Source organism: Protomyctophum parallelum (genome assembly GCF_964188405.1).
Source record: "Protomyctophum parallelum genome assembly, chromosome: 9".
In the NCBI taxonomy this organism is placed as follows: domain Eukaryota; kingdom Metazoa; phylum Chordata; class Actinopteri; order Myctophiformes; family Myctophidae; genus Protomyctophum; species Protomyctophum parallelum.
The window spans coordinates 18,464,306-18,491,003 of NC_139706.1; the positions used below are offsets into that span (position 1 = coordinate 18,464,306).

The 26,698-nt window shown below is 43.7% G+C and overlaps 1 protein-coding gene across 4 annotated transcripts in view; it reads left to right on the forward strand.

Moving 5' to 3' along the window:
- The first annotated feature begins 2,324 nt into the window (after nt 1-2,324).
- Nucleotides 2,325-26,698, forward strand: part of LOC310864760 (seizure protein 6 homolog) — a 125,289-nt gene continuing 100,915 nt past the window's right edge. For all 4 annotated transcript variants that reach the window (XM_083773520.1, XM_083773519.1, XM_083773521.1 and 1 more), the window contains exon 1: nt 2,325-2,570. In XM_083773520.1, the coding sequence (XP_083629646.1) occupies nt 2,498-2,570 (73 nt within the window). In that variant the 5' untranslated portion in view covers nt 2,325-2,497. The remainder of the gene's footprint in view (nt 2,571-26,698) is intronic.

The window sequence follows — 26,698 nt, forward strand, 5'->3', positions numbered from 1 at the left end:
ATTCCTATACAATACAGAGTAGGCATTCCTGAGTGTGTGCGCATGTGTGCGTGTGTGCAGCGCGTGTGTGTGTGTGTATACAGTATATATCTGTACTGAGTAGACCTCTGACATACAGTAGACTTACTGCACATATAAATGGAGCTACTACGTTTAAACACTTTTTGAAAACAGAGGCTTTTTGTATACTATTTAGTGTGGTTGCCTATAGGCAAGCAGACTACTGTTATTGCACTCCAGCACTTAAATCGTTGAAAATGTTTAAAAACTTTTAAATCGTGCAATAACTCTCTATTCTCCCATCCGATTGGCCAGCGATTATAGGAACTCTTCCCCTCCTAAGTGACATACCCAACTCAACTCTTCTAATTGAACAATATTCCTATTACCACACTTGGCAATTCTGCAGGATTGCATCTTTGTAGTTTGAATAGTTTTTGGGAAAATGCTGCTAATTGTCCCAAAGGTGACTGCAAAGCCCTGAAAGGTTTCTATTTGTTTCTAAATACTTGCCAAAATGTATATATTTCTAACAGCAAATCGACATTGCAATGTGACATACAGTCTGTAGCTCTGTTTACACAATGCTGTAGTGTAGGCTACCACCTCCACCTTACAGATGTATATATACAGTTTCTGGCTGTAAAGATGGATACGTGCACACTGGCTGTGACTATTTACTATTTATTACTATTTGTGACTATTTAGAATAGTCACTTTTAAGGTGGTCAGTTATACACTGCATGCTTGTACCCCATGTCACTCAGTGAGGAAAGCACCTCAAAGTCCCATCAAAGCTTTGTCGTACAGGTACAGACGCAACTTGCGGCAGACGACTGTAATCACTACATGACAGTTTCCTGTGAGAAGGCCATAATGGAAGTTTCCCTGCCCAGTGCCCACCCAATGAGCCTCCTTTAACAGAATGACTAAACCGCCACACTTCAAATGCTTCGAATGGAAATATAAATGTGAAACGTATTGATTGACTGCTTTTGCAACACCATTACATTCCAGGCGGACCGACTTCAGTAACGGTCGCTGCAAGCAGCCTGCAGGTGTCTTATGTGGTATAGCGATGTTGAAGGCATAACACCAGACAACGGAAACCTTTCGGGAAGACCTGCACAGTCAATGCGCATGTGCCTATAATGCGTCAGGAGGATTCAATGAATAACATTTCTGACAGCTCATGATCAGCACACCATTGCATTTAACAGTTCCACATTATTCCAGAATAGACCTCTGTGTGGTGATCTCATGCATGATTCATGAATGTTGCTTCTCTTTTGTGCCGCCGTAGCTCTTTGCGGAGAGCAACCGTGTTGATGAGCAGGTCATTGTATGGCTAATGTCAGTGAAAGAACGGTTACGTTTAAACACTTCGTCTCTCATCTGACGCAGATACACACAGCGCTGGCTGCTATTGGTAGGCTCTTTGTTGTTGTTTTAAAGAGAGTATTTTTCAGCCAGGTTGACTATAAGGTAACATGCTGAGTCGTACTCCCAGGCAGCTCTGGGATGGAAACCTCTTGTCTTTATTCCTTGACATCCTGTCTTAAACATATTATAGAAATAGAAAATGGTTGTATGCCTGAATTCTAGCTTAACCTTCAACTGTTTGTTTTAGTTTATAGTTTAGTTTTTCCATGCGTGGGCAACAGCCCATTAAGCTTACTTTGTGTATCAGTTATTTTAAGCAAACAACACTATCAATTATAGGATGTATCATATTTTGTTACGCCCACCTCCACACACTCCAAACTTTTGTTGTTTCTTTGTCAACATTTGTGCAGGTCAATGAATTGAGTTGACTGAACAGCATATCAGCCATCAGCCTAGCACAATTTGTACACTAAAATCTCAGCACCTTTCCTGGATTTGTGTGAGTGAACACAGTTAAGGTGTGTGTGTGTGTGTGTGTGTGTGTGTGTGTGTGTGTGTGTGTGTGTGTGTGTGTGTGTGTGTGTGTGTGTGTGTGTGTGTGTGTGTGTGTGTGTGTGTGTGTGTGTGTGTGTGTGTGTGTGTGTGTGTGTGTGTGTGTGTGTGTGTGTGTGTGTGCGTGCGTGTATTATGTACGGTGTACGCCCCCCGCCCACCCACCTCCACACACTCCAAACTTTCCACTCGACTCAAGTTGTTCCAGCGTCTAACGCTAGGAGCTGTCCAGGGTGCTGAATGCGTCGGCATCAACGCTGACGCTCTCTGCCCCGAAGAAACGGCACACAAAACAGGCAACAATACGGGCTTCCAACCGCGGCGTCTCTCTGTCAATACTTCAAATCCTTTGAACAGATCTGCACCCCGGCGAGCGGAGCGCTCAGTGCAGCATCCCTTGAGCGGTCTGACAAAGAAGAAGCCCCGCATAGTTCGGTCGGAGCTGATCGGCTATATTTATTTCCGTTTCTACAAGAGGAGGGAGAGGGAAAAAAGAGTTGATTCCAAGGACGTTCCTCGCTTTCTCTCTCGGCAGAGAAGAAGCGCAAAAACGGAAAACATGAACGCGATGAGAGATTATTTCCCCTTGCTGATGCTTCTCGTAGCAACGGTGACGAGCATGCACGCCGAAGGTAAGAGTCAGACGTTGAAAATAGTTTTTCTGCTTATTTTTGGCTATGGCTGATATGCGAGTATTTTTTTTCCAGCCCTCGGTCACCACACTGACACACTCCGTTTATAGGCGTCAATGTATCGGCGAGTGTTTCAATTTACCTATACGAGGTCTGCCACACCGTTTTCATATTTAAAGATGTTGTACTCCATGCACTGCTCTGCTTTACGCATTTTCCCCTTAAACATAAATAAAATCAACTATAGTTAACGGATAACGGTAGGCTAGACTCGAGGATGCATCGCTTCATAGCCGGTGATCGTATGAATTCGTACACGTGTCGTGCACGCCACAACTGCTTTTAAAGGATGTTAAACTTCACAAAGTAACTTAATCATCGTCATTACACGTTTATGAAAATATATATTTGTTCTACATATTTTTTACTTACATGCATGTAATTAACCTTAAAGTAAATTATCTCACAAGTAGAAAAAATAAAATGCAAACTGATTTAGCAAATAAAAATAAATAAAAAAATAAATAAACTATTACTCCAAATGCATGCAGCCTATCTCCGGTCTTGTCACTACAGTGGAATGGCTGACAGTGTTTTGCATTATTCATATTATTCATATATCCCTTGACAAAAATAGAGAATCCTGCAAGATGCACCTAGGAAATTGTCCCACCACAGAATAGTTTAAATACAGCAGTAGCCTATACTTTCTTCATCTTTAGCCTCAACCATATAGCATCATTAACTTTATAGGCATTAACCTTATTGCAATCACTCCGATCATCCTCATTTATTTCAATCATTGTACACACTAACATAGACTTTAACCATGAAGGCGATGAAGCTCTGATCTATAGCACTTCATCTTATCAAGCGAAAATAGCTGCTCTATAACTATAAGCTTTTACCACTTGCAATGCAAAACATGATCTTGCAGATCTGGTATTTTCGCTATGTGTTCGCTATGTGTTTTACAATGACATGCCTAAATTACTGTAGGAACGTCAGATCTTCCCTTTTCCCCCTTTATATGTTTCTTTGGCAAGTGAGTAGTGACCAGGTCAATGATTGGACTGAACCCTCCGTCCAATCGCCAATAGCCATCAGCCTATAATATCACAATTTGTACAATTCTGTTCTTAATCTCAGCATCTTTCCTGGACGTTGTGTGTGAAGTGTGAACACAGTTGATTCTGAGTGTGTGTGTGTGCGTGTGCGTGTGCGTGTGCGTGTGCGTGTGCGTGTGCGTGTGTGTGTGTGTGTGTGTGTGTGTGTGTGTGTGTGTGTGCGTGCGTGGTTTGCTGGCTTGGTGCTTTCAGTGCTGAGAGAAAGTAGAAAGTGTTCATGTGTCATTACTGAGATTTACTGTTGAAAATATATTTAATATAATTTTGTTTAATTTGATATCAGCCATATAATTTCTCAAAATTTAGAGGATATTTTAAAATGTTTACGATATTTATTATTCATATTTAATTGCTTTATCTGACATTGTTTTGATAACGTTTCCTAATTTCACAATTCCTTTCCAAAATATCTCCTTTTTCTTTTTTTGCCCCCATGGCAACACTTTGATGACCACCTGTGCATTCACGCACGCGCATACACGCGCATACACACACACACACACACACACACACACACACACACACACACAGTGTAAATTAACACTGTGGAGTTTTGTGAAAGATTCAACAAACTGAGCCTCAGATCGAGTTAGATGTGTCTGATCTAAAAGTGGAAGCCTATAATAAATAAATTATATTGTGTTAACTTAAGTGCGTCAACAATTATTCAGCTTGAGTTTGAGCATGGCCTCAAATTCTCCATATCCAGTTCATGTAAAAAGTATACACAACTCCCATGACTCTTTTTTTCTCCTTTCATGCATGTACTGTATAGGCCTAATGCATTGGACCTTTTCTACAGGTGTGTCCATTGCATTTACAGCTGTGTCCATCTATACTGCACTTTGCACACATAGACACACATAAATGTTTCCATGATGTTATAGAAAACTTAATCTCTTGGGTGCTGCTGCTAAACCAGGTGAAGGGAATGCTATTACAAATTTTGCCAATGTCCATGCAGCTGTCCATGATTAGGTATTCAGGAGAACCACAGCCTGAATCACCTCCCGTTATGAAGTATAGTTACTTGGGCTTGCTGAAATGCATTTTAATGGCGACTTGAACATGTTCTGGCTTTGTTGACCCTCCTGCCCCTGTGATGTGATAGCATGTAGTTTACATGCATGTACAGTCCAGCATGTACAGCTCAGCTTTGAAGGTGCACCCACGCAGTATACACTATATATGACCATCTAAATATAGGGCATATTCACATAATTTTCTTTAAGAGTATAAGAGTTTACATTCAGTATTTCCCAACCCAGTTTAAGTTATAATCGACATTGAATCGTTTTGCAATGCAAATAATCAATTGTGTCAACACTAAATACTTGTGCGTTGTATTTAGCCATTTTAAGAAGAAAAAAATAAAAAGAGGGGTTTAATTACTTTCCCAGCATTCAATATTGCTACACTTGGTCTTGATAAATGTATTCTCTGTGTTGTCCATGTATTTGCTAGAGAATCACTGCGTTTACTCATATTAATAAAAGTTTCCCTTAAAAAAACAGCACTATCCACATGTTTAACACAGATTTTATTTCTTTGCTAAATAGTTACTGTATCGATTTTAAATCATTGTATCGTATCATATCGCCATGAATGAACCAATATCGTAAATGTATCATCAACCATATATATCGATTCGTGATGTAGTCTCGATTTGTTAAAATGTACAGACCGAAAAACTAAAACAAAAATGTTTACAGCCTCGTCATGTATAACTTATGCTTTCCTTATAGTGTCGTCAAAGCTCATACGATAAAATGTGACGATGGACAAAATACCTTCAATTCAGCGTATAGTATCGCGACATAAAGAAAAAGCCGGTCATGGGGGTGAAAAATAATAAATGTGTGATGTGTCCTGCAGCTGGTATAAATAGTCTACCCCTTTCCCTTTGTGGCTTCGTTTGTTATTCATCTCTCTGTGGTTTCAACAGTCTGTTTAGTGTGCATGGGTATAGCAGCGCACGCCAAAATTGAGGAGCGATTATGCGGCGGGTGCGACATGGACCGATGGCGGCTGGACCTGAAATATAGGAGTTGTTTGATGATGTCCCGGAGGGTGCGGGGGTCAGTATACCCTGTCCTTCTCTTTCAGATCGCTTCTCAGATAAATACCTTGGCCTGACTGACCCGGAGCAAGAGGCACGGCCCCAGGGGTCTCACCCCGGCCCGCTCACACTGCCACTGTCTGTCATCATGACACCGCGTTCTGTTGGGACGGTTCACTGAAACTAATGGCTGCTGCAAGGCTGACTGGCTACAGGGCTTTACTGTGGGCAAAAAGCAGCAGCAATAACTCATATGTGGCTCCCGTGCGTCGCACACACGCACGCGCGCATGCACGTGCACACATACATGCGCAAAGGACGCACACACACACACACACACACACACACACACACACACACACACAGATATGACACTGTGGTCCAGTGTTTCTTTTGGTATTTGTTATAGTAAATGGAAGCTATCTCTGAATCCTGATTGATTGCACGTTGCAAGCTTACTCGGTTTCACTGTGTATGTACAGTATGTGATTGGGCACCATATGTACAGTATAGGAGCAACACATTGAGTATATGAGGGTTAAACCGTATATAGGAGGCTGAAGAGGCCAGTCCGTCCGTCTGTGTGTGTGTGTGTGTGTGTGTGTGTGTGTGTGTGTGTGTGTGTGTATTGATCAGGCGTGTGGGACGAGACGAGGCGTCGTCAATTATAGGCGCTTCTGTTGCACCTTGTCAGGAAGACCAATTAAGAAAGCCCTGTTATTTTACTTTCTTATGTTTTATTTAGTCTGACTCTCCATGGCGGAGATGACCTCAATATGCCACAATCTGTATTATTTTCTAATTATAGAGAGAGGGAGAGAGAGAGAGTGTGTGTGCGTGTGTGCGTGCGTGTGTCTGTGCGTGCGTGTGTGTGTGTGTGCACGTGTTAGTTATCCCCCTCAAAGAGCGTGCATCGTTTTTTGAGGCGGAAACATCATTTGTATAATAAGGACGCTATACCCTTTGCAAGCCTCGTTTCCAACCTCACCATTTTTAACATTTAAGCTTCCTATCACCTGCATTAGGTTGTTGGCCTATGATGAGACAAAATCATTCTTGCAGCATAGGCCCCTTACTCATGAGTCCTTCAGCCTCTCACTCTCATCTGGCATGCTAAACTGGCTACAGATTATCATCAAATGCTCAATTAACATTTTAGGAATAGCATAGATATGGCATTTATTTTTCAAAGACTGCTCTGCGTGTGTTTTATCCCGGCGTCTTTGTTTATCAGAATGAATACTGTCTTGTTTTCTTTTGGCAGGAGGGATAAGTTGAGTCATCATGATACTATCACCACAATCCCCCTGTAAATAATTTAAATTAAGCAATAATACACAATACTTTCACCATGTTACCCTTTTGTAGCATATTAGTGTAGAATGTGATGATTCTCCAGATATCAAACCGCTCTTAAAAGAGAAAGAGAAGGTCAATATCATCAAAGAGAATGTCGCTATATCATCACTGACACATGTCATCGTCAGATGAAAGGCGTATTAGCATTACATTATCAAAATGCACTGGGAAACATCATGCGCTTGGCGGTAAGCCACGAGAGAGTTTTACAAAGCTCTTTCTGCGGGATTTAAAAATGAAAAGCTCCTTCGTGACCCTCTGAGCTTCCCCACCACCTTTCCACAGCCTGACGTTTGCCTTGGAATGACGCGCTCTCGCTCCAGCCGTCATTGTTCAGCGACTTCAGCGCCGTCTTCAGATTAAAGTCTGTGCGTTCTATGGCGCTCCTCTGATAAGCAACATCCTCTGCCTCCTCTGCGCCCAGCACTCCACCCCCCACCCCACCCCCCCCCCCCACACACACACACTCACATACAGACACGCACACATTCCATCCCACCCGCACCCACCAAGCCCTCTTCATCGTCCCTGCCGCCATAGAAAAGCAATTTGTTCTCGGTGTCAGCGATCTGATGCAATCAGCGCCGCTTCACGCTGTTGACAAAGGGGGAGGAAGACGGAGGCAGAGGACATTGTCTTTAATTAAAAGACGCACATTGACAACGAGGCCGTTTGGTATATACATTTCTGGTGGAGGAGGTTTCGGTCGGATTGAATGCTCGGCACCTGCTTTTTCGATTGTGGTTGATTAACCTATCCAAATGTGCCCCCTCGCTCTCATCAAGGGCCATTGAGCGCACCGAGAGCAACACTCTCGTCCTAATTGTCTGGGCATTTCCTTTTTTTAAGCGCTCAATTGGAAATGAGTGTTATCAGAATGCAGCTGCGCTCTCTTTTATTTGCTCTCTCTCCCTCCTTGTTCTCTATATCTCTCTGCATGTCCCTCCTCAGGAAGCGGGGATGAGCTCTCAGCACAAAGCTTCATGACAGTTCCTCACCCCATAGTGTTTCTGAAGGGCCGGCGAGGGTGGAGCACTCTCATTTCCTTCTTCCTCTCTCCAATCTATATGCCTACATCCGCCCCAATCCCACCAACCCCCCCCCCCACACACACACACACACACACCTTCCCCCACATTTCTTGCATAATAAACAGCCTAAGCTGTGAACTGTTTATACCCCCATTGCTGTCAGTCAGAGCTGATTTCCTGAAGGCTGCATTGAACCGCTTCCACAATATCTCTGTCTCCTCCTCTCCCTCGGTGACGGAGCCTCTTTGAGTTAAATTATGAGAGAATGCAAACGGCTTGTGAGGGGGCTTTGAACTGCACCTGCTTTGTGTGTAATCTCACCTCCCGAACTGTCCTGTCATCTTTCTTTGAACGTCATTTCAGCAGCCTGGTGCACGTTGGTCTTTGAACAGCACAACTCTCACACCAGGAAATGAGTTTCATGTGGGGTTCATTCTGTGCTCTGCAATATAGTGCATCGCTCTAAATCAAACTCCCAAGTAATTCCGTCTGCGGTCTGCGGATATAACTGAGGTCCCCCCAGCTGTCACATTAACACCATCTGATCTAATCGACTGTTGTCACATTACAGCTCTCAGTCAACATCTTGCCCAAGGGGTCCGGGGGATATTCATTGCAAATCAATGACCAATCTTGGCTACACTTGGGTTGAAGCCTCGGACGACACATTACTCTGCTATAGCATGTGCTTCCGCTCGGCCCATGTGTTTACACAGTACCAATGAATCATACAGCTCATTTGTCCTGTAACCATGGCACTTATTGACACACACACACACACACGGGGTGACACAAGAACACAGGGATATTCACGTCTATTACGGGGTGAGCCGAGCCATGCCATGCCGAGCCGTGTCTTCCATGTCTGAGGCTATAATCTTGCTGCTGCACCGATCAACAATACATTTATTGTGCACGTTTTCCAAATATCTTTCACATATTTTCTGAATTTGTTTGTGGCAATTTATATTCACATCTTGTGAATTCAGAATCCCAGATCCACCATCCTGCCGTTGCACCGACGCCCTAGGACTAGGTCATCAATGTGACGCTATCACGACTGTAGAAAACCCCACCGCTCTATAGCTGAGAGTGGGGTGGAGTAGTAGCAGGTTGCCTTGCTGGTGGTGGGTGGGGCCACCAATTGGCACACCTGGGGAATATATAGGCCTAACTAGAAGCCACAGACAAACATTTTGTCTCTTACCTGAGAGGTGCAGGTAGCACCACAACTACTTTGTACCTATACCAATGCATTATCGTAAGTTTGCCCTTTTCTATTTGCCAGAATGCCCCTACGAATACCTGATTTGCTAGAGTGTTTATGCCTATGTTTCACTTAGTAAGAGACGACACCTTCACTCAAGTTTAACAGTTTATTGAATGATAAATGGGGAGAGGAGGGGAACCCGGGATGGGTGAGACTCAGGGTGGAGGAGTAGTCTCGGGAGAGGACGCCGTGTGTGCGCGCTCGGAGAGCGGACGTTTCTGCTCCGGAACTGCCCCGGGTTCCTGAAAGAGAAGGAGAGAAGTGTGATTATGGAGATGGAGGTGAAAGGTGTGGATGGAGGGATTGTTCTAGACCACGTAGGCAGTGAGAACGGGTAGATGTCGGCGCACAGGTGTATTTATACTGTGATGATTGTGGCAGGATTGGCCAGGTGATAATGAAAGGCAGGTGGGTTTGATAAGGAGGGGAGAGTGATTGATAAGGAGGGGGAGTAATTGAAAGGAGGGGGGAGTGGTTAATGTCGAGCAGAAGGAGGCCTCTTCTCCCAAAACTGCGTTGTATAAATACAACTTCCCTTATTGAGTTTGATTATGCCTGATTTATTTCCATTACTGATTGTGTGGTGTGGGTTTTCTACAATGACGATTTCAGTGATATCCACATGAAAGCCACACGGTTATTAGGCCAGATCTTGTGTTTTAAAAATGGACTTGAAAAGAAATGATCACGCTGCGGCGGCTACACCAACCTCTGGTCTCTGACTCTCAACCAATGGGAGCCCCCCCTGCTGCTCCCCGTCATCGCTGACGCCTCCCATCCCAACCCCATGAGTCCCATTGCTCCATCGATCCAGCCACAGTGCAGCCTCTGCTCCAACATTAGCACAGACAGAGGATTGGGCACGTCCCCCTCATATCCTCCCAAGGACTGGCAGGGCTGTGTACACCTGGCTAATTGGGGCTGGCGTCTGCTGTGCATGCAGAGCCAGGGGCCTCTCCGGAGCCATTAGGACTTTGACAGGCCCGGCTCTCTTTCACGCTGCCAGCTCCCATCCGCAGAGTTGCTTGGGTGGGATGTGGGGTGGGGTGGGGTGGGGTGCGTGTGTAGCTGGTGATTGTGGCGCGGGTGAGTGAGGTTGGTGGTGATGGTGGAGGGAGGGGTGGCTTGAATAAAATGTACTTCTTTTGTCTGATGAACAATGGCAGTGGGATTGGGAATTACTTCTGTGTGTGTGTGTGTGTGTGTGTGTGTGTGTGTGTGTGTGTGTGTGTATGTGTGTGTGTGTGTGTGTGTGAGAGAGAGAGAGAGAGAGAGAGAGAGAGAGAGTGTGTGTGTGTGTGTGTGTGTGTGTGTGTGTGTGTGTGTGTGTGTGTGTGTGTGTGTGTGTGTGTGTGTGTGTGTGTGTGTGTGTGTGTGTGTGTGTGTGTGTGTGTGTGTGTGTGTGTGTGTGTGTGTGTGTGTGTGTGTGCTTGTGCGTGTGCACAATTGCGTGTTCGCGATTGCGTGTTCGTGTGAGGAGTGAATTTGAGGCACTGAGAGAGGGAGATGGAGGGAAACACAGAGAGAGAGAGAGGGAGAACAGAGGAAAGGGCTTTGATTAATTTGAATCCTTGTCTCATTCTCTCCTCCTTTGACTTATTCAGAGAAGAGGGAGCTGGCCTAGACTGGACCCAGTCACCCCTGCAGCTCATACCAAACTGCCAGCGGATGTACTGTATACATTATGTGTTTCACTTCATAACAGTCAACCAGCAGTATTGACATTTATCAGCTTCTTTAGTTAACTTCAGTCTTCTCTCCTTACCACTCGATAGTTGAGTGTCTTGATCTGACGGCGTGCGTGTGTGTGCGAGAGAGACGGGGGGGGGGGGGGGGACCAGCTTCTTCTGGTTTTAGTATATTTGCAGTGTGTACGTTAACTCCCAATTCACGAGGTGTCCGTGGCTTGTATAGTTATAGTAGGCTATTAATAGTAACACATTAGTGATTCTGTGTTCTCTCACCGTTGCCACACATAATTATAACCACTGTACTTTTCGGTTCTTGTCTGCCATTTACAGCCGTTATTCCAGGCTGCAATGATGCCTTATTCTCAATGACACTTAAATAAATAAATAGAGCAAAAAAATATGAACCTACTTCACAGACAGAGAGGTAATCTACTTTAAGTATGCATTTATTGATCTCTCCCGAGCTTGGGAGAGATGACATTTTGATCAAGATCTAGAGTTTGCGTGGTAATCTTTGTAATAATGAGTTTTCCCCATTGCAATAATGAGTTTTCCCCATTGCAATAATGAGTTTTCCCCATTGCAACTGTATGTGTGGTGTCTTGTAAAGCGCATACATACGGGCCAGTCACAGTGAGGACTATATATAGTACTGCTACAGTATTTTCAGTGCAACTAAGTATGAATCAAGCTTCATGCGGTATGGGTGAGTTGAGGCATGAGCTAATGCGTTGTTGATTGGTGCGAAAAGGCACAATTGCGACATCTGTTGGCCCCAGGGGCCGGGTTATTTCTCGAAACGGTCTGTTTGGTGCTATATGCATTGCAGATGATCATAGCCGTGCTGTTGCTTGTTAACACTAAACCCAACCCATTTGCCCAGACTAAAGATGATACATAACGTCTATGCTGTCATAAGCGGCTGTTGACAAGCAGAAACACTAGTATGGTGCTCTTTGCTCTTGCCCCCTTCAACAGGCTACAGTTCAGTGCGGGATGTGTTGCAGAGAGAGAGAGAGAGAGAGAGAGAGAGGGAGAGGGAGAGGGAGGGAGAGAGGGAGGGGGAGGGGGAGGGAGTGAGAGAGATAGTGTTAATGTACAATATCATTGTGATAAGTGGATTTTATTGGGTGATATTTACAATCAATTCACTGGAGCAGCTGCAAAATGCTTGATTAAATGTGTGAGTGAATTGTATTGTGTGACTTTATTAGGGCCTGGGGGAAATCACAGTATAATTATGTTTTTGTTTGTTTGTGTGTGTGTGTTTATTTTGTAGGTATTTTATATTGCAGTGGAACTGTTCATACATGTAGTGAAGCTTTAGAGACAGAAGGTAAATTTCGTGTGTGTGTGTGTTTGTGTGTGTGTGTGTCGTTTTTGTCGACTAAAACTAAGACGAAAAATCTTCGCCGACTACCTTTTTCCACTGACGAAAAAAACTAAATGAAAACTAAGCTATGATGACTAAAACTAAGACTAAATATATTGACAATTTTGTTGACAAATATAAACTAGACAAAAAGGAAGGGACTAGTGGACAAGAGATCCAGTATAATAATACAACGCTTCGCAGCGCGACGCGTTGTGAGCTTGTAGATTGGCTATTTTCAGCAAGTGTAATAACATAGAGTCATTACGACGGCATCAAGGCCCGCCAAAATTCATTTTTGTCGACTAAATCAACTGTAGATTTAGTCGACTAAAATCTTATGACATTTAGTCGACTAACACTAAAACATTCCAGGTGACTAAAATGTGAGAGACCATGACTAAAACTGAAATAGAAATGTGCTGCCAAAAACAACAACGTGGTGTGTTTCTGCCGAATGGTGTGTGTAATGAACTGACCAAGTGAAATGCCACTGCCAGTGTCCCTGAGGCTCTCGTCCCCGAAGCAATAAACAGACAAAATGCAAATGCAAGCCAGAGATGCAGAATCCCGTCTGAAGAAATCAGCTGCATCGTTATTTACCTTTACAGAGTTGTCAGGCGAGCCGCACGGCACTGCCTAGAGGTAAACAAATGGCCAGAAAAACCTCTGCATTGCAAATCTGCAAAAGTAAGACAAATGCCCTGAGTGTTAGAGGCAGGGTTTGTGAAGCATTTTGTCTGTCTCGAATAGCACATATACCAATGTAGAATTGTTCCATCTCCAAACACTTACCTTTGCTATAATTTAGAAAAACTGAATGATGCATGATCCGCCATGGCACGGCCATCAAGGTCATGACATTACATCACATGTTGAAGCTACTGTATAACTAATCATAATACCTACACTAAGCCATTTCCTGCTTGTAGTTTGCAATATTTGAGCATCAAATATGTTTTGAACGCCACACTGGCAGAGGTTCCCAACCACTGGTACGTGTACCTGTGTTGGTACGTGGGACATGTCCCACTGGTACGTGTATACCTGTGTTGGTACACGGGACATGTCCCACTGGTATGTGTATACCTGTGTTGGTACACGGGACATGTCCCACTGGTATGTGTATACCTGTGTTGGTACACGGGACATGTCTCACTGGTACGTGTACCTGTGTTGGTACACGGGACATGTCCCACTGGTACGTGTATACCTGTGTTGGTACGTGGGACATGTCTCACTGGTATGTGTATACCTGTGTTGGTACGTGGGACATGTCCCACTGGTATGTGTATACCTGTGTTGGTACGTGGGACATGTCCCACTGGTGCGTGTATACCTGTGTTGGTACGTGGGACATGTCTCACTGGTATGTGTATACCTGTGTTGGTACGTGGGACATGTCTCACTGGTATGTGTATACCTGTGTTGGTACGTGGGACATGTCCCACTGGTGCGTGTATACCTGTGTTGGTACGTGGGACATGTCCCACTGGTACGTGTATACCTGTGTTGGTACGTGGGACATGTCCCACTGGTACGTGTATACCTGTGTTGGTACACGGGACATGTCCCACTGGTACGTGTATACCTGTGTTGGTACGTGGGACATGTCTCACTGGTATGTGTATACCTGTGTTGGTACGTGGGACATGTCCCACTGGTACGTGTATACCTGTGTTGGTACGTGGGACATGTCTCACTGGTGCGTGTATACCTGTGTTGGTACGTGGGACATGTCTCACTGGTGCGTGTATACCTGTGTTGGTACACGGGATATGTCCCACTGGTACGTGTATACCTGTGTTGGTACGTGGGACATGTCCCACTGGTACGTGTATACCTGTGTTGGTACACGGGATATGTCCCACTGGTACGTGTATACCTGTGTTGGTACGTGGGACATGTCCCACTGGTACGTGTATACCTGTGTTGGTACATGGGATATGTCCCACTGGTACGCGAGAAGGGAATCCCAAGTTTTCCCGACCGTGAATCTAAAACCGTGCGTCACCAGGATCAATGATATGGTCAATGACAATGATATAACATTACCGTGTGTTGTGATATAATTATAATAGCAGCAGGTACACTATAAAGGCCAGTCAACTGTCTTCCGTGTTTTGGTAGGATGATGTGCGACCGCGACACCACCCCCACCCCCGCGAACATTATGAACTGGCAGCCGGTCCGTGGTAATAGAAAGGTTGTTCTACAGAACCTAGCACCTGTTCCCACAAAGGACACTATTCAAATCTCAGCTGAAAATAGTATGCTATCAAAATGTCTCTGCATGAATGCTGCTGATAGACAGAGTAAATTAGCTTGTAACATAATGGCTATGATTTGGTTTTGATTCATTAGCACATATTCAGGCTGAGGCGAGTATCCTCCACATCAGTGGTTATCAAATGTGTCGTGCCCAAAGGCACACGGTGTACCTTGGGCACGACACATTTGATAACGCACAGCTCATTTAACGCACATCCCTTTAAATCCAATTTAAAAACACATTTATTTAACATTGCCTATCATAATGAAGCCTAATAACAGCTAAGGCCTGGGCTTTAAATGAGCTGTTTTTGTTTTGTTTCTTTTTAATCAAAGGTGGGAGTATTTGTTCCAATAGTATATATGCTCCTTTATCTTACAGTATTTAATTGTCTAATCATTCATTTGCACTGTTTTTATTCTGTAAAGCACTTTGAATTGCCTCGTGTATGAAAGGTGCTTGCCTTGCCTTGCCCACACACCCCACCTGTATTCATAGAAAAAAATTGTCAATCTACAGTGCAAGCTGTTTGTGATACGATGTGTTGTGAGCTTGTACGTCTGCTATTTTTGAAAATATCTTAAAAACACTGCATGCCTCTGTATTGGGAAATGAAAGCACACAAAGTAATGATGTAGTAAATTAAAATTATTGTATACTGCAATAATATTGCGTAGTTGTCACAAATTCAAAAGGCACACCTGGAACTCTCACAGGACACCAGTGTGACTCTACACACGCTGTTAGGGGAACCACTGCACTACAGTATACCTTAATGTTAGGCGTCCTTCCAGATGGCACAGTCTGTGTTCTCCCTCTACGTTTACCTGTGCTGAGAGGCACATTTGTTGTACTGGGCGTTGCTGCTTTGTTGTACCAGCCGCTGGCCTTCTCTGAAAACGTACTTCATTTTCACTACAAGCTTAGACATCCATCCTGAGCAAGACAGCTGCTGACCAAAGTGCCTCGTACAGACCTGTCAATATTGATGGCCTTGGGACCCTCGGGGATGGTTGTGGTTCGCTGCATCATTTACCTGCATGGTGTTAAAGTTATTTTTAGTTCACAGGAGGGTCCAGTACGCCCTGACTGCATACGTTTTGATGAGGAGACATTTATATACACGGTGACTATCTTCCCTGACTCGAGTGTCGAATGTCTTTAATCACTGCAAGCAGTCGACCCCGTGTGAGACCCCTGCGCTGGCCCGTAGCCTGAACAGTTCAGCTCCCAGGGAAATTGGCCAGCTGCTCACTGCAGCCCCTGGAGCACACTATTGAAGCCATGCATGTGGCCGTCCTCATAGCGCCCATGCTGACAAGACGGAGTGACCCAGCTGCAATGCAATCTATGGCTGTGCCATGTGTCGACCGCTCCAGAGCTGACCCTAACCTCTGTCAGGAAAGATTGGAGGCTATGTAGGAGAGGGCTTCGTATACGTGTAGAACACGGAGACATTTACCCGCGGTGGGTTTTGTGTCGTGAACCGTGGATATGGATGTTGTTTTCTTAACCCAGGCCGGGAACCCCTTTTTGGTTTTTAAAGCATTATGTTATACTTTAGCTATTGAAAAATAGCAGATCTACAAGCTCATAGCGCAGCACTGCTACGAGCTTGTAGGTCTGCTATTTTTTTTTAATTGTGAAAATGTGCCTCAAATTGAATATTCTTTCAGAGTGAAAGTAGAAAAAAAATCTTTGCTTCTGGGGGGGGGGGGGGGGGGGTTCCTGGAACAACATATATTATTTTCAGATGGGGGTCAGCGGCCAATTACATGAAAAAGGTTGAGCATCAACTGACATAGAAACATGTTTTTTTGTTTTTAGAAAACTGTCATGATTTGGAAGATATATTTTAGAATCGGTCAGGTCTAGATGTTAATGAAAGAAGCGTCTACAGTAGAGGTAGTACTTGGGTCATACAGTAGTACTGTGTATTCAGGATCACATCACATTTCAGGTCACAGAGAGACGGGAGTTTTATGCCTTGGGTCCAACGCTATCAGACCTTTTTTAGAATGTTTCTCGCATATAGCACACATTGGAATATGATTCAAGAAAGGAATAAAGGTAAAAATTACAAATCGGAAAATTGAGAATGGGAATAGGCTCTATTCTTGTAGTAGCCGCCCGCATAATACTTTTGCACCATGTCTAGAGGTGTAGGAAGTCATTTTCCAGGTCAAGGAAGTATTGCTGTTTATATTAACCCTATACCCTATACTGTATAATAACCAGTGCACCAGTGTTATTTATTGATGTAGGAGCCAGATACCTGCAGTGCCGATCCAATGTGTATTATGAAGTGTTGGGAGCTGCTGTATCGTGCGGCGTCCTCATACACTTTGCTGGTGTTACGATGCACGAACCAGCCAATCTTCCATGCACGCAGAACCTAAGAAAGGCACCTTACTGTACACTGTGCATTTGTTTCAACTGTATAGTGTGTAGTGATATTTTTATTGCGATTTTATCTTGTTGCTTTCTTTTTTTCTCTTTTCTTTAAATGTAGAGTAGCCATTCATTTCACCCTTTTTGTCCCCAATTTAGTCGTCGTTATGCCAATTGATTCCACCCCACACACATTTGTCACTGCTGTGCTGTTATATCCTACTGACTCACCTGCTAGTGATGAGCGAGCAGTGTTGGGAAAGTTCTTATTAAAAATAAAAAATAATGTATCTATCTATCTATCTATCTATCTATCTATCTATCTATCTATCTATCTATCTATCTATCTATCTATCTATCTATCTATCTATCTATCTATCTATCTTAGAATGAGGTCTTGAGCAGAGAACTAATGGTGGTGGTGGGATTCATAATCATTAATCATATGTCGGAGACCTGTGCTCCAAGGAGCACCTTGTTTCTAGTTGCTTATACTGCTTTCAAGCAACCATTAAGCATCAGCAGTCCCTTTCAAATGGCCATGTATCTCTCTGAATTTTGACATGATACCAGGATGAGCAGGGATTGAACTGGGAACCTTCTGATTCCCAGACAATAATGCCAAGCCTAGCCATGGTTTCCGCATGGTGATGATGCTTTTATTGGCTCACTAAGCGCAAGAATGGCACGTGTTTCACATTGTGGCCTCATTTGCACATGCATATTCAGATTAAACTGCCTGCAGTCAAATTACTTCAAGTAATTTGTCATTGATCTATTTGTATGTAATATACCACAGTGGTTCTTCAGAAGGTCTGTTATTGCAAACAATTACAATTGCATTATACAGTACAGCGCTCAGCAAGAACCAAGCCCCCACGAGCGGAAGGAGGCTGTCCCTAGGGGAGTATCATGTGCTGTGTGGGCAACTTTCATTGAAAATGAGTGGGCAGGGGGTTGTTGGGGCAAGTCCGTCCTCTAGATAATATAGCCTACTGTACAGTTCTAATATTAACGCTTCTAAAGAGAGATCAGACTTATTAGCGCGAGGTAGTAATGGAACGTTATACCTCACCGGTTTGGGGGGGAAATGGAAGGCGGGGCTTTTCAGAGTAAAATCTGCCTCATCTGCTGGTCAATCTTGCGCCTTTATTTTGAAAAGTTCCGGGGCATATAAAGTATTAAACTTGCCCTCACACTGACTCCATTTAAAGAAAATCCCTTCAAGCATTATCTTTGAAGCTGTCCATGGATTGCTGGAGTGAACCTTTGTTCGCCCCAAGTGAAATGGTCTTTTCGTCTTAAGTGCTCACATTTGATTGATTTTTTTATTTTTATTTTAGTGCCCATGGCCAGGCCTCTCTTTCTGTGTTTTCACTTCCCCAGAACAGTTCTCAAAAGTGCATGGGGTCCAAGTTGGTCCCTGGCAAAATGAGAAACCGTTTATTTTTACTATTATTTCACCGGCTAGCACAGGGCTACTCAACTTGGGCCACAAGCCCAAATAATGTTGGTCCTATATTGGATTTTTAGTCAGTGAACACACTATGAGTAGTCTATAAAAATTGAGGAAACACACAGAAAACTGCATACATTTCCATCTTGGAAAGGCCAAACCTCATTGAACAAAATTATTGTCATATGGAATGATTAATAATTAAATTAAGTTACAAAATGAGGCGTGTATTCACAAAATGTGAAGAGAACATGAACAGATTACTGTTGCGAATAAATCAAATATCAGAGGTAGACCAAGAGGCCAATACTACTGAAATGAATTTAAGCCATATCACAGTCTCATTGACTGGTACAAATAATAACATACCTACCTAAATTACAGTTTTGGAAACAAATATTTGTGTTTCAGGCTCTCTGGAAATAATGATAAGGCTCTCTGGACATAAATGATTCCAAACAGGCTTCATTCACCAGATGTGAATAGTAACAGTGCAACAATGTAACAGTGCAATAAGTCAGAAAAAAGGGAAAAATACTCAAATTAAATTAAATATAGGCCTATACTTGAAAACATCTGCCTTCAGCTGGCTTGACAAACACAACAGAGAATCATGAATATCTTCCAGTGACATTCAGTCACACTTTACTTTACTAATTACTGCCTACAATTTAAAACAAATAGTTTCATAAATCAGCTAAATTTGATTTGGGCGACATCTTTTAAAGAGGAGGCAGCAGAGAGAGTCAGAGGACATCGGGGACAGTAAACAGTAAATGCCACAACTACGTGACGAGAGAGAGAGAGAGAGAGAGGGGGGGGGAGAATAAGAGAGAGAGAGAGAGAGAGCGAGAGAGGGAGGGGGAGAGAGGGAGGGATGGAGAGAAATGTCTTACTTAATGTGACACTTACTTAATGTGACAGTCTGCATTTTCGCCACTCCTCAGGTGGTCTGGCTCGTATGGAGGTTCTGCTGTGTGCAGACAGTCGCACATGCATGGGTGCTTGTCACTGAGAGCGTTGCGCTATTTTTACTTGATAATTCCCATTGTTACGAAGGCACTTTCACATACACAACAGGCCAGGAGGATCTTCTTTGCACAAAGCACAAAACATGCTGTTTTCTGTCCGCGGCCGTAACTTGTTTTGCACTTCCTCATATGGTGGTGTTGTTTACCGAACGCGAGCCGATCTACAACTGCTCAACACGTCGTGGATGCTGTGCTTGTAGACCTGTAAATCGACATGACCACAACACGGCCACTTTTTGTAGGTAGAGTAGAACAAACAGTTTACGCATGATCGCATCTTGTGGTTAGAAACGCACAACAATGTATGACCATGATGGGTCGCACAGACATGTTGCACAGGCCGCATGGGGCCCGAGTAGCGCTGGGCTAGAAGTTAATTAGCCCAATGAGTTAATGACTATAAATCTGTTCAAGTTGAGGCCTGTGGCCTAATACGCATACATTTTCTGGTTCTTGAAAATGTTTGAGAACCACTGATGAAGCTACTGACAGAAGTCTTAGGACTATATATTGCACCACCCCTTATCCCTAAACTTATTTGCCATTGTTTACTATTTTCGAATAGTCAATCTACAAGCTCACAATGTGTTGATGTAGATCAGGCAAAGAAGTGTAGGGTATAGAGAGCATCGCAGTCCCTCCCCCTTTCAGAATGACGAGTGGCCCAGGAATTGATTCTCCATTCATTTTCTCCATAGGCTTTTCAAAAAGTATTTATATAAAGACTGTTACGCCGCGGACAGTCAAATAATTAGAAAGAAGAAAATAAAGGCAGGCGACAACACTGTTTTGTTTTTCTTCTTATAAATTATTTGATCGGCCCAAAACATTGTGTTCATTGTCATGATTTGTCACGATCCGAGTTGGCTTTGTCTGCGGCGTAACCGTCTTTAAATAAATACTTTTTGAAACGCCTAAGGAGAAAATGAATGGAGAATCATTTCCTGGGCCACTCGTCGTTCTGAAAGGGGGAGGGACTGCGACGCTCTATAGGGATAAGGGGTAAGGTACTGGCACTTAGGGCTCCATTTTCGTCACCGCTAAACCCCTTATCCCTAAACTTCTTTGCCTTTTTTTACTATTTTACATAACATTTTTGAATAGTTAAAATGGCCAGACTTCAAGCTCACAACGTGTCAATGTACTCATCTAGTTGAACTATTAAAAAATGTTTTTCAAAATAGTAAAAAAGGCAAAGAAGTTCAGGGATAAGGGGTTTAGCGGTGACGAAAATGGAGCCCTTAATGTCTTAATCGGGACACAAGAGGTCTATATAGGCACAAATGTATTTTACAAACACAAACGGCCAACGGCCAGATGAATGATTGTGGTGCGGTGCAGCACAACTGAATCCATTGAATTCTCATGGGGGTTTAACGTGGGCCATGAGTCTTTCACTGGAGTGGACAGGTTAACAGGCCTGGCATGTGCTACGTTGAGCCCCCTGTATAGTTCCTCCCTAGTATCCTTATTGCACCACCTCCTCACCTCTCCCTGGTGCCTCGACAGGCGAGAATCTAGAAGGAAAGGCAATTTGGAGCGGCATTAACCGCAACCCCAGCCTCTGACCCGATACTGAGGCTTTAAGCTGCTGACAGAATGGGCTGCTCAGTGCTGTTGGTCAGAGTAAGAAATGTGTGCTCCCTCTCTCACGCACACACGCGCGCGCACACACGCACACACACACGTATGCATGTCTGCTCATTCTGTACGTACACAGACACACATACACGAGTACATGTCTGCATAGACACAGTTGCACAAATAGACTCACATCCTGCAACATAAATGTGCGCATGCATGCATGTGCACGCACACACGCATGCACGCACACACACACACACACACACACACACACACACACACACACACACACACACACACACACACACACACACACACACACACACACACACACACACACACACACACCACCCTGGGGACTCCTTCACCTGCTGAACTCTCACAGAGGAGGGGATTATCACAGTCTGTGCTATGAATGCCAGAATGCCACAATGACCTTGCAAGGAAACTTCTCTTCACTTACTTGTGCTTGGAATAGATTGAACATGATGAACACAGCATTTCTTGGTTTCGTAGACTTTTAACATTCAGACCAGGCAGACCAGATGCCAGCTACAGTAACATGATTGACGGCATGGTACAAAGACATTATATGACCCTCTCACTGCCTTGTCTTTGCACAGTAAAATGTAGTTTGAACATTTACTGTATGTAACCCTTAAACAACTTCAATATTTGGCTGTGCTGTCCTCTTAACTTGCAATTAAGAAACATTATTTATAGGGAGCAGAAACAAAGTTTCGGTAGACGAAGGTCTGTGTTACATTATTTCTGTTCCCTGTAAGTTCACTGCATTTCACTGCAAGTGACAGGAGTCCTTTCTTGTATATTCGTGGACCCATGGTCTTCTCCGAATCCGATGCGCCTGTTCATCAGTAGCCTACTAATGTAGGTGTGTGCAAAACTCCTGCTCTGTTCTTCATTTGCTGTGCTGCTAGTACTACTAAAATGACAAACGATATTGTGCTAGATTGTGCCATCTTTGCGTCACAGAACACAGCCTGACGGCATGCATAAACTAAAGACTCAGCCCGGGGCAACCTATACTTCCTGGAGAGGGTTGGGCAGAACAATAACAGTCTGTACACACAGCCATATGAAGCAGCAATTAGCCTGTTTCTTACGCCTCATTGACTTCCATGTTAACTCGGAGGGGACCGACAACCGCGGTGCATGAACCCACCGAAGGTTTGTCCCTAGGAGCCTGCCATTAGTCTCCCATTAAAATGTCATTAGAGCCAAGTCAGTGAACTGTCTCACCTGGGTCACTGTCCCTTATCAGCTTTACATTAGGAAGACTGCAGAAGGAACCAAAAAATACAGCTGTAATACATGGTTTGTGTTTAAATATGTAGATTGTTATCCTACAAATAGTAGTAATTATAAAAATGGCGTGTCCCATCCTGCTATATTAATTGACGTGTTGCTATGTGATACCAGTGATACCGGTCATAGCCTAAAGTTTTGCAGGTTTTACTAAATTGAATATACCCCCCTCCCTTTTTTTCTCCATTGCAATGCTGTTTGAAGAGTCTGTCTATTGCATATACAGTAATACATCATACATTATTAAAACATTTATTTTGTCATTCACATGACTGGATTGTATTTAAAGTTAATCACACCCATGGCATACATTAGCATAAGCAATGATGGAAGGTAGTAACAGTTATTAGGCGTATATAAATATATTATATTTATACTAAAATAGTCAGTAATGTTTTCTTTCACTTCATGATCTAACCACAAAAAACCATAACAAAATACTTACAATAAAAATTAAATCATTCACACATTTACTTGAAATGTTTCAATGGGCATTTGGACAACATACTGAAAAAGCTTTTTAATTGCTCGGTTTATTGAAGAATTGACTGAGCTATTGATTAATACTGACAGATAAATGCAGCAGCTAAGTCTTGCATCTCAATTACATGTACAGTAATGTACAGTTCAGGAAGCAGAGGATAAAATGGATCCAGCAGTAGAAAAGCTTTGGGGGGGGAAACAGTAGCCATTGTTTGGTTTCATAAGTCAAAGTGTGACAGCCGAACAAATCACAATATACAATGCAGTTGTTTAACATAGTGCTTCCTGTCGTTAACCAACGCACTTGTTTATGCGGGAGCGCGGCGTGCTAATCAGTAACATCTTGATTATGATTGGTGGTACCGCGATAATGTCACCACAATCACCATCAGCCGTTTGCTTTATTATTGACGAGAGGCTTCAATTTGCTGCGCTGTTTGGGGAAAACATCGTTAGCCTTGATGGAGGTGGAGACTTACTCAGCTCAAAAACAACTACAGAGATAGATGACAATATCGCCACACAAACACTAATTTGTTTTGACACCTTGAGAATATTGTGTAGTCATCTCCAGCAGAGCCTGGGCTTTTTTCCCCCAGCTCCCCCAGATTTGAATGGGAGTCTATAATAGCTTGAAGCAGATGATATAAATTAAACTGATTCTTCCTGGAGATGTCTGCCGTGCCCGTGCCCATATTAATAGCAGGGAGACCTCTCTTTGCTCCAGGCAGTTAGTGTACACTCCTGTCTGCTTCACATTCATTGAAGAGGCCCTTTTCTTATAGCTCATACTGTATACTGTATGGTGCTATTGATCGGTCCAGTCAAGCATATTAGCGCTGATGGATTCCTGTCTTAGTGCTCCACCTGTCATTGGAAACGAGCTCCACGTCACTTAGGGAGAGAGGGCTGCATCATCAGCATACTGCATTGAACGGGTCACCTTTTGTTGACTCTGGACAACCTTGGTTCCAAGGACAGCATGCAAGTGTTGGTCAAGTGTTAAGGCGTGGGAGACCGCTACGGCTACTGTATCTGACTTAACTCCATGGTGGGGTATTTGTTCTTGGCATCCTCACACCAACTTGGAGTGTGTGTGTGCATGCACGTGTGCGTGCGTTTGTGCACGTGCGTGCACGTGCGTGCGTGTGTGTGTGTGTGTGTGTGTGTGTGTGTGTGTGTGTGTGTGCTTTTAATCTGCTTGTGAGTGTAAATGTCAGGAAAGGCTATCGACCCATTCCTAATGTCTTCCAGTTTTATTAATCTAGATGGGTGGCGCCTTACGCTGAGCCATCACTCAGCGAAGCCTCTTGGAAAGCATTCCATTAGGAAGGTGAAATCCCCTCTCGGCCCTCAGCCGGCATGTTAGTTCAATCTTCTCACTCAAGGTCAGAGCATTTCAATTGGCCTCCAGAGAGGCACGCTTGACAGCTGATCGGGAAGTGGATTGACACACACACTGCATGGCGAGGTTGAAGGAGAGAGCGATGTCTGTGGCCGGGCGCCTGTTCATCGCTACCACAGACTAGAGTCGATAGGCAGTGCCGTATAGTCCTATAGCCTGATTATCAGACTGTAGCTTTATAGTCCCTGACTCTATGTTTTATAGCCCTGACTCGTAGCAGCAGGATCCAGCATCCTTTCTGTCTCGATGGCTCACTGGATGTTGACAGTGTTTGATTAGCCTGTCACTGCGTTGTCTGCGTCGTCCCCCTCCTCCCCCCCCCTCTCTGCATCGTGGCGCTGTCACCTCGCAGCTGCTTGAAAACGATATACATTCAGTGAAAAACCCCCAAAGACCGCCATTAGTTACTCGCCCCATTGAATCATTTCCGAATGTTCTTGGAAATGTTTGCTGTAAAGCCTTTTACGACTGTAGTAGCGGGGGGCGTGGTGGATTAATGGAGTAAAGATTGGAATGTGGAGAGGATATGTTCCACCCGTAGTTTTCAGGTTCAATATTGCTTTAGGGAATACTGGTCAGACCAAATCCCAGAAGGCCTCCTGGGAGCTGCCAGGGAAAAGGTTGGGCTGCGCTGTATTAATGAGCTCTAAACAGGAGATCTACGACTTGTGCCTGTGTTTGACTTTTTGAGCGCAGTGCGACCAGTGGACTCTCCCCAGAGACCTGCAGTCGACTGAGTGCACTCCTTAATTAAAGGGAATCATTGCACAGTCGACAGATCCAGAGGGCTTTACTTAATACCTTAAACACAGCTCAATAGCCCAGCTCGATTTCGAACAGATCTACTGCTGTGGATTCCTCGGTAATGATGTATGCATGAATCTGTGAATTTATAGCGGAAGGTTGTAAATTGTGCACTCTCACGTAAAAAAAAAACAGTGCAGTACAGTACAGCAGTGGTTTTCCAGAGGGTCCGTAGTCAAATGAGCATTTTAATAATAATCAGAGCAATTAAATAATTTAATATGTAATTTGGTTCACTTGAAATCTTATCTATAAATGCGCCATGTCTCTGTATGTACATACTGTACGTACGTGTGTACACGTACGTCAGTAATCCACGTAACTCGAGAACCGTTCGCCCCACCGACGTCACATTCGACACGTGTGTTCCACACCCCCACAGGGAGTGCTGTGCCCGGTGTCGAGTCGGTTGGACCCACGGTTGTCCATAACCGCTCTGGACCTGATCAGCCCTATACAGTATCTCCATATATGGAGCTGGCCTGTTCTGACAGCTGGCCTGTTGGCCTGTTCTGACATCACAATGCTTGTTCTGACATCTGCATATACGTAGACTCCATATTTGGGCATGCCTGACAAAGAACTCCATATATGGGCATAAAAGGGACACAGACATAATAACTGGGTGGGTTATTTCCTATTTAATTTAATTTGATTTAGAGGAAAGCTTCTTTTCATATCATGAGTCCGAATCATTTGAAATGCATCATTTAGAGGGTTCATGAAGACCCCTGCTCTGCTGTAACTGAACATCCGTAAAATGGACTGGGTGTAAATTAAAGCCAAGGGACTTATTTTAGTTAATTAAACATTATTTCAACCATATTCTACAATTGAAGTAGCATCAGCAGTGGTTGGACGTGCATGGTCATCCAAGTCTCCCATTGAGACATTTAGAATCTGGTCGGGTAGGAGAACATTGGTCAGCAATGTCAGTCAAGTTATTAGAAACAAGCGGAAGCAACCAGATCGGCCGCTATATCTTTATTGTACACTACAGTAGTTTGGACATTGTTACTATTACCACTCTCCATCTGGAAAGGGACAGCCTCAATTTCTTTGAAGTTGCACTTAGTTTTAAAGAGGAATAAAAGACAGCAGGCCTCATATATCTGGTGTATATTGTGAGTCATGTCTCCTGCATTTTTCCTGCCTTGCCTTGCACTCAACTTGAAAAATGCTGTACTGTTGTAGTTATGTCAAGCTGTCTTTCTGTTTACCTTTGTGTCTGTGTTTTTATTATGTTTGGCGGGCTTAGCGGGCCCAATAATTAATTAAGATGAACCGAATCAAGGGTTAGTTTAAGGATTATTCGAAACATTTAACATTTATTTAGACAAAAATAAATATGAATCCTAACAGAATGTTGTTTCCATGTGGTGCCTCATTGCCCGCTTCGAGGCCTGGTCAGACTGGCAGGTACACAAGAAGAAGATGAAATTAATTTACAATGTTGCCTCTTTAGCA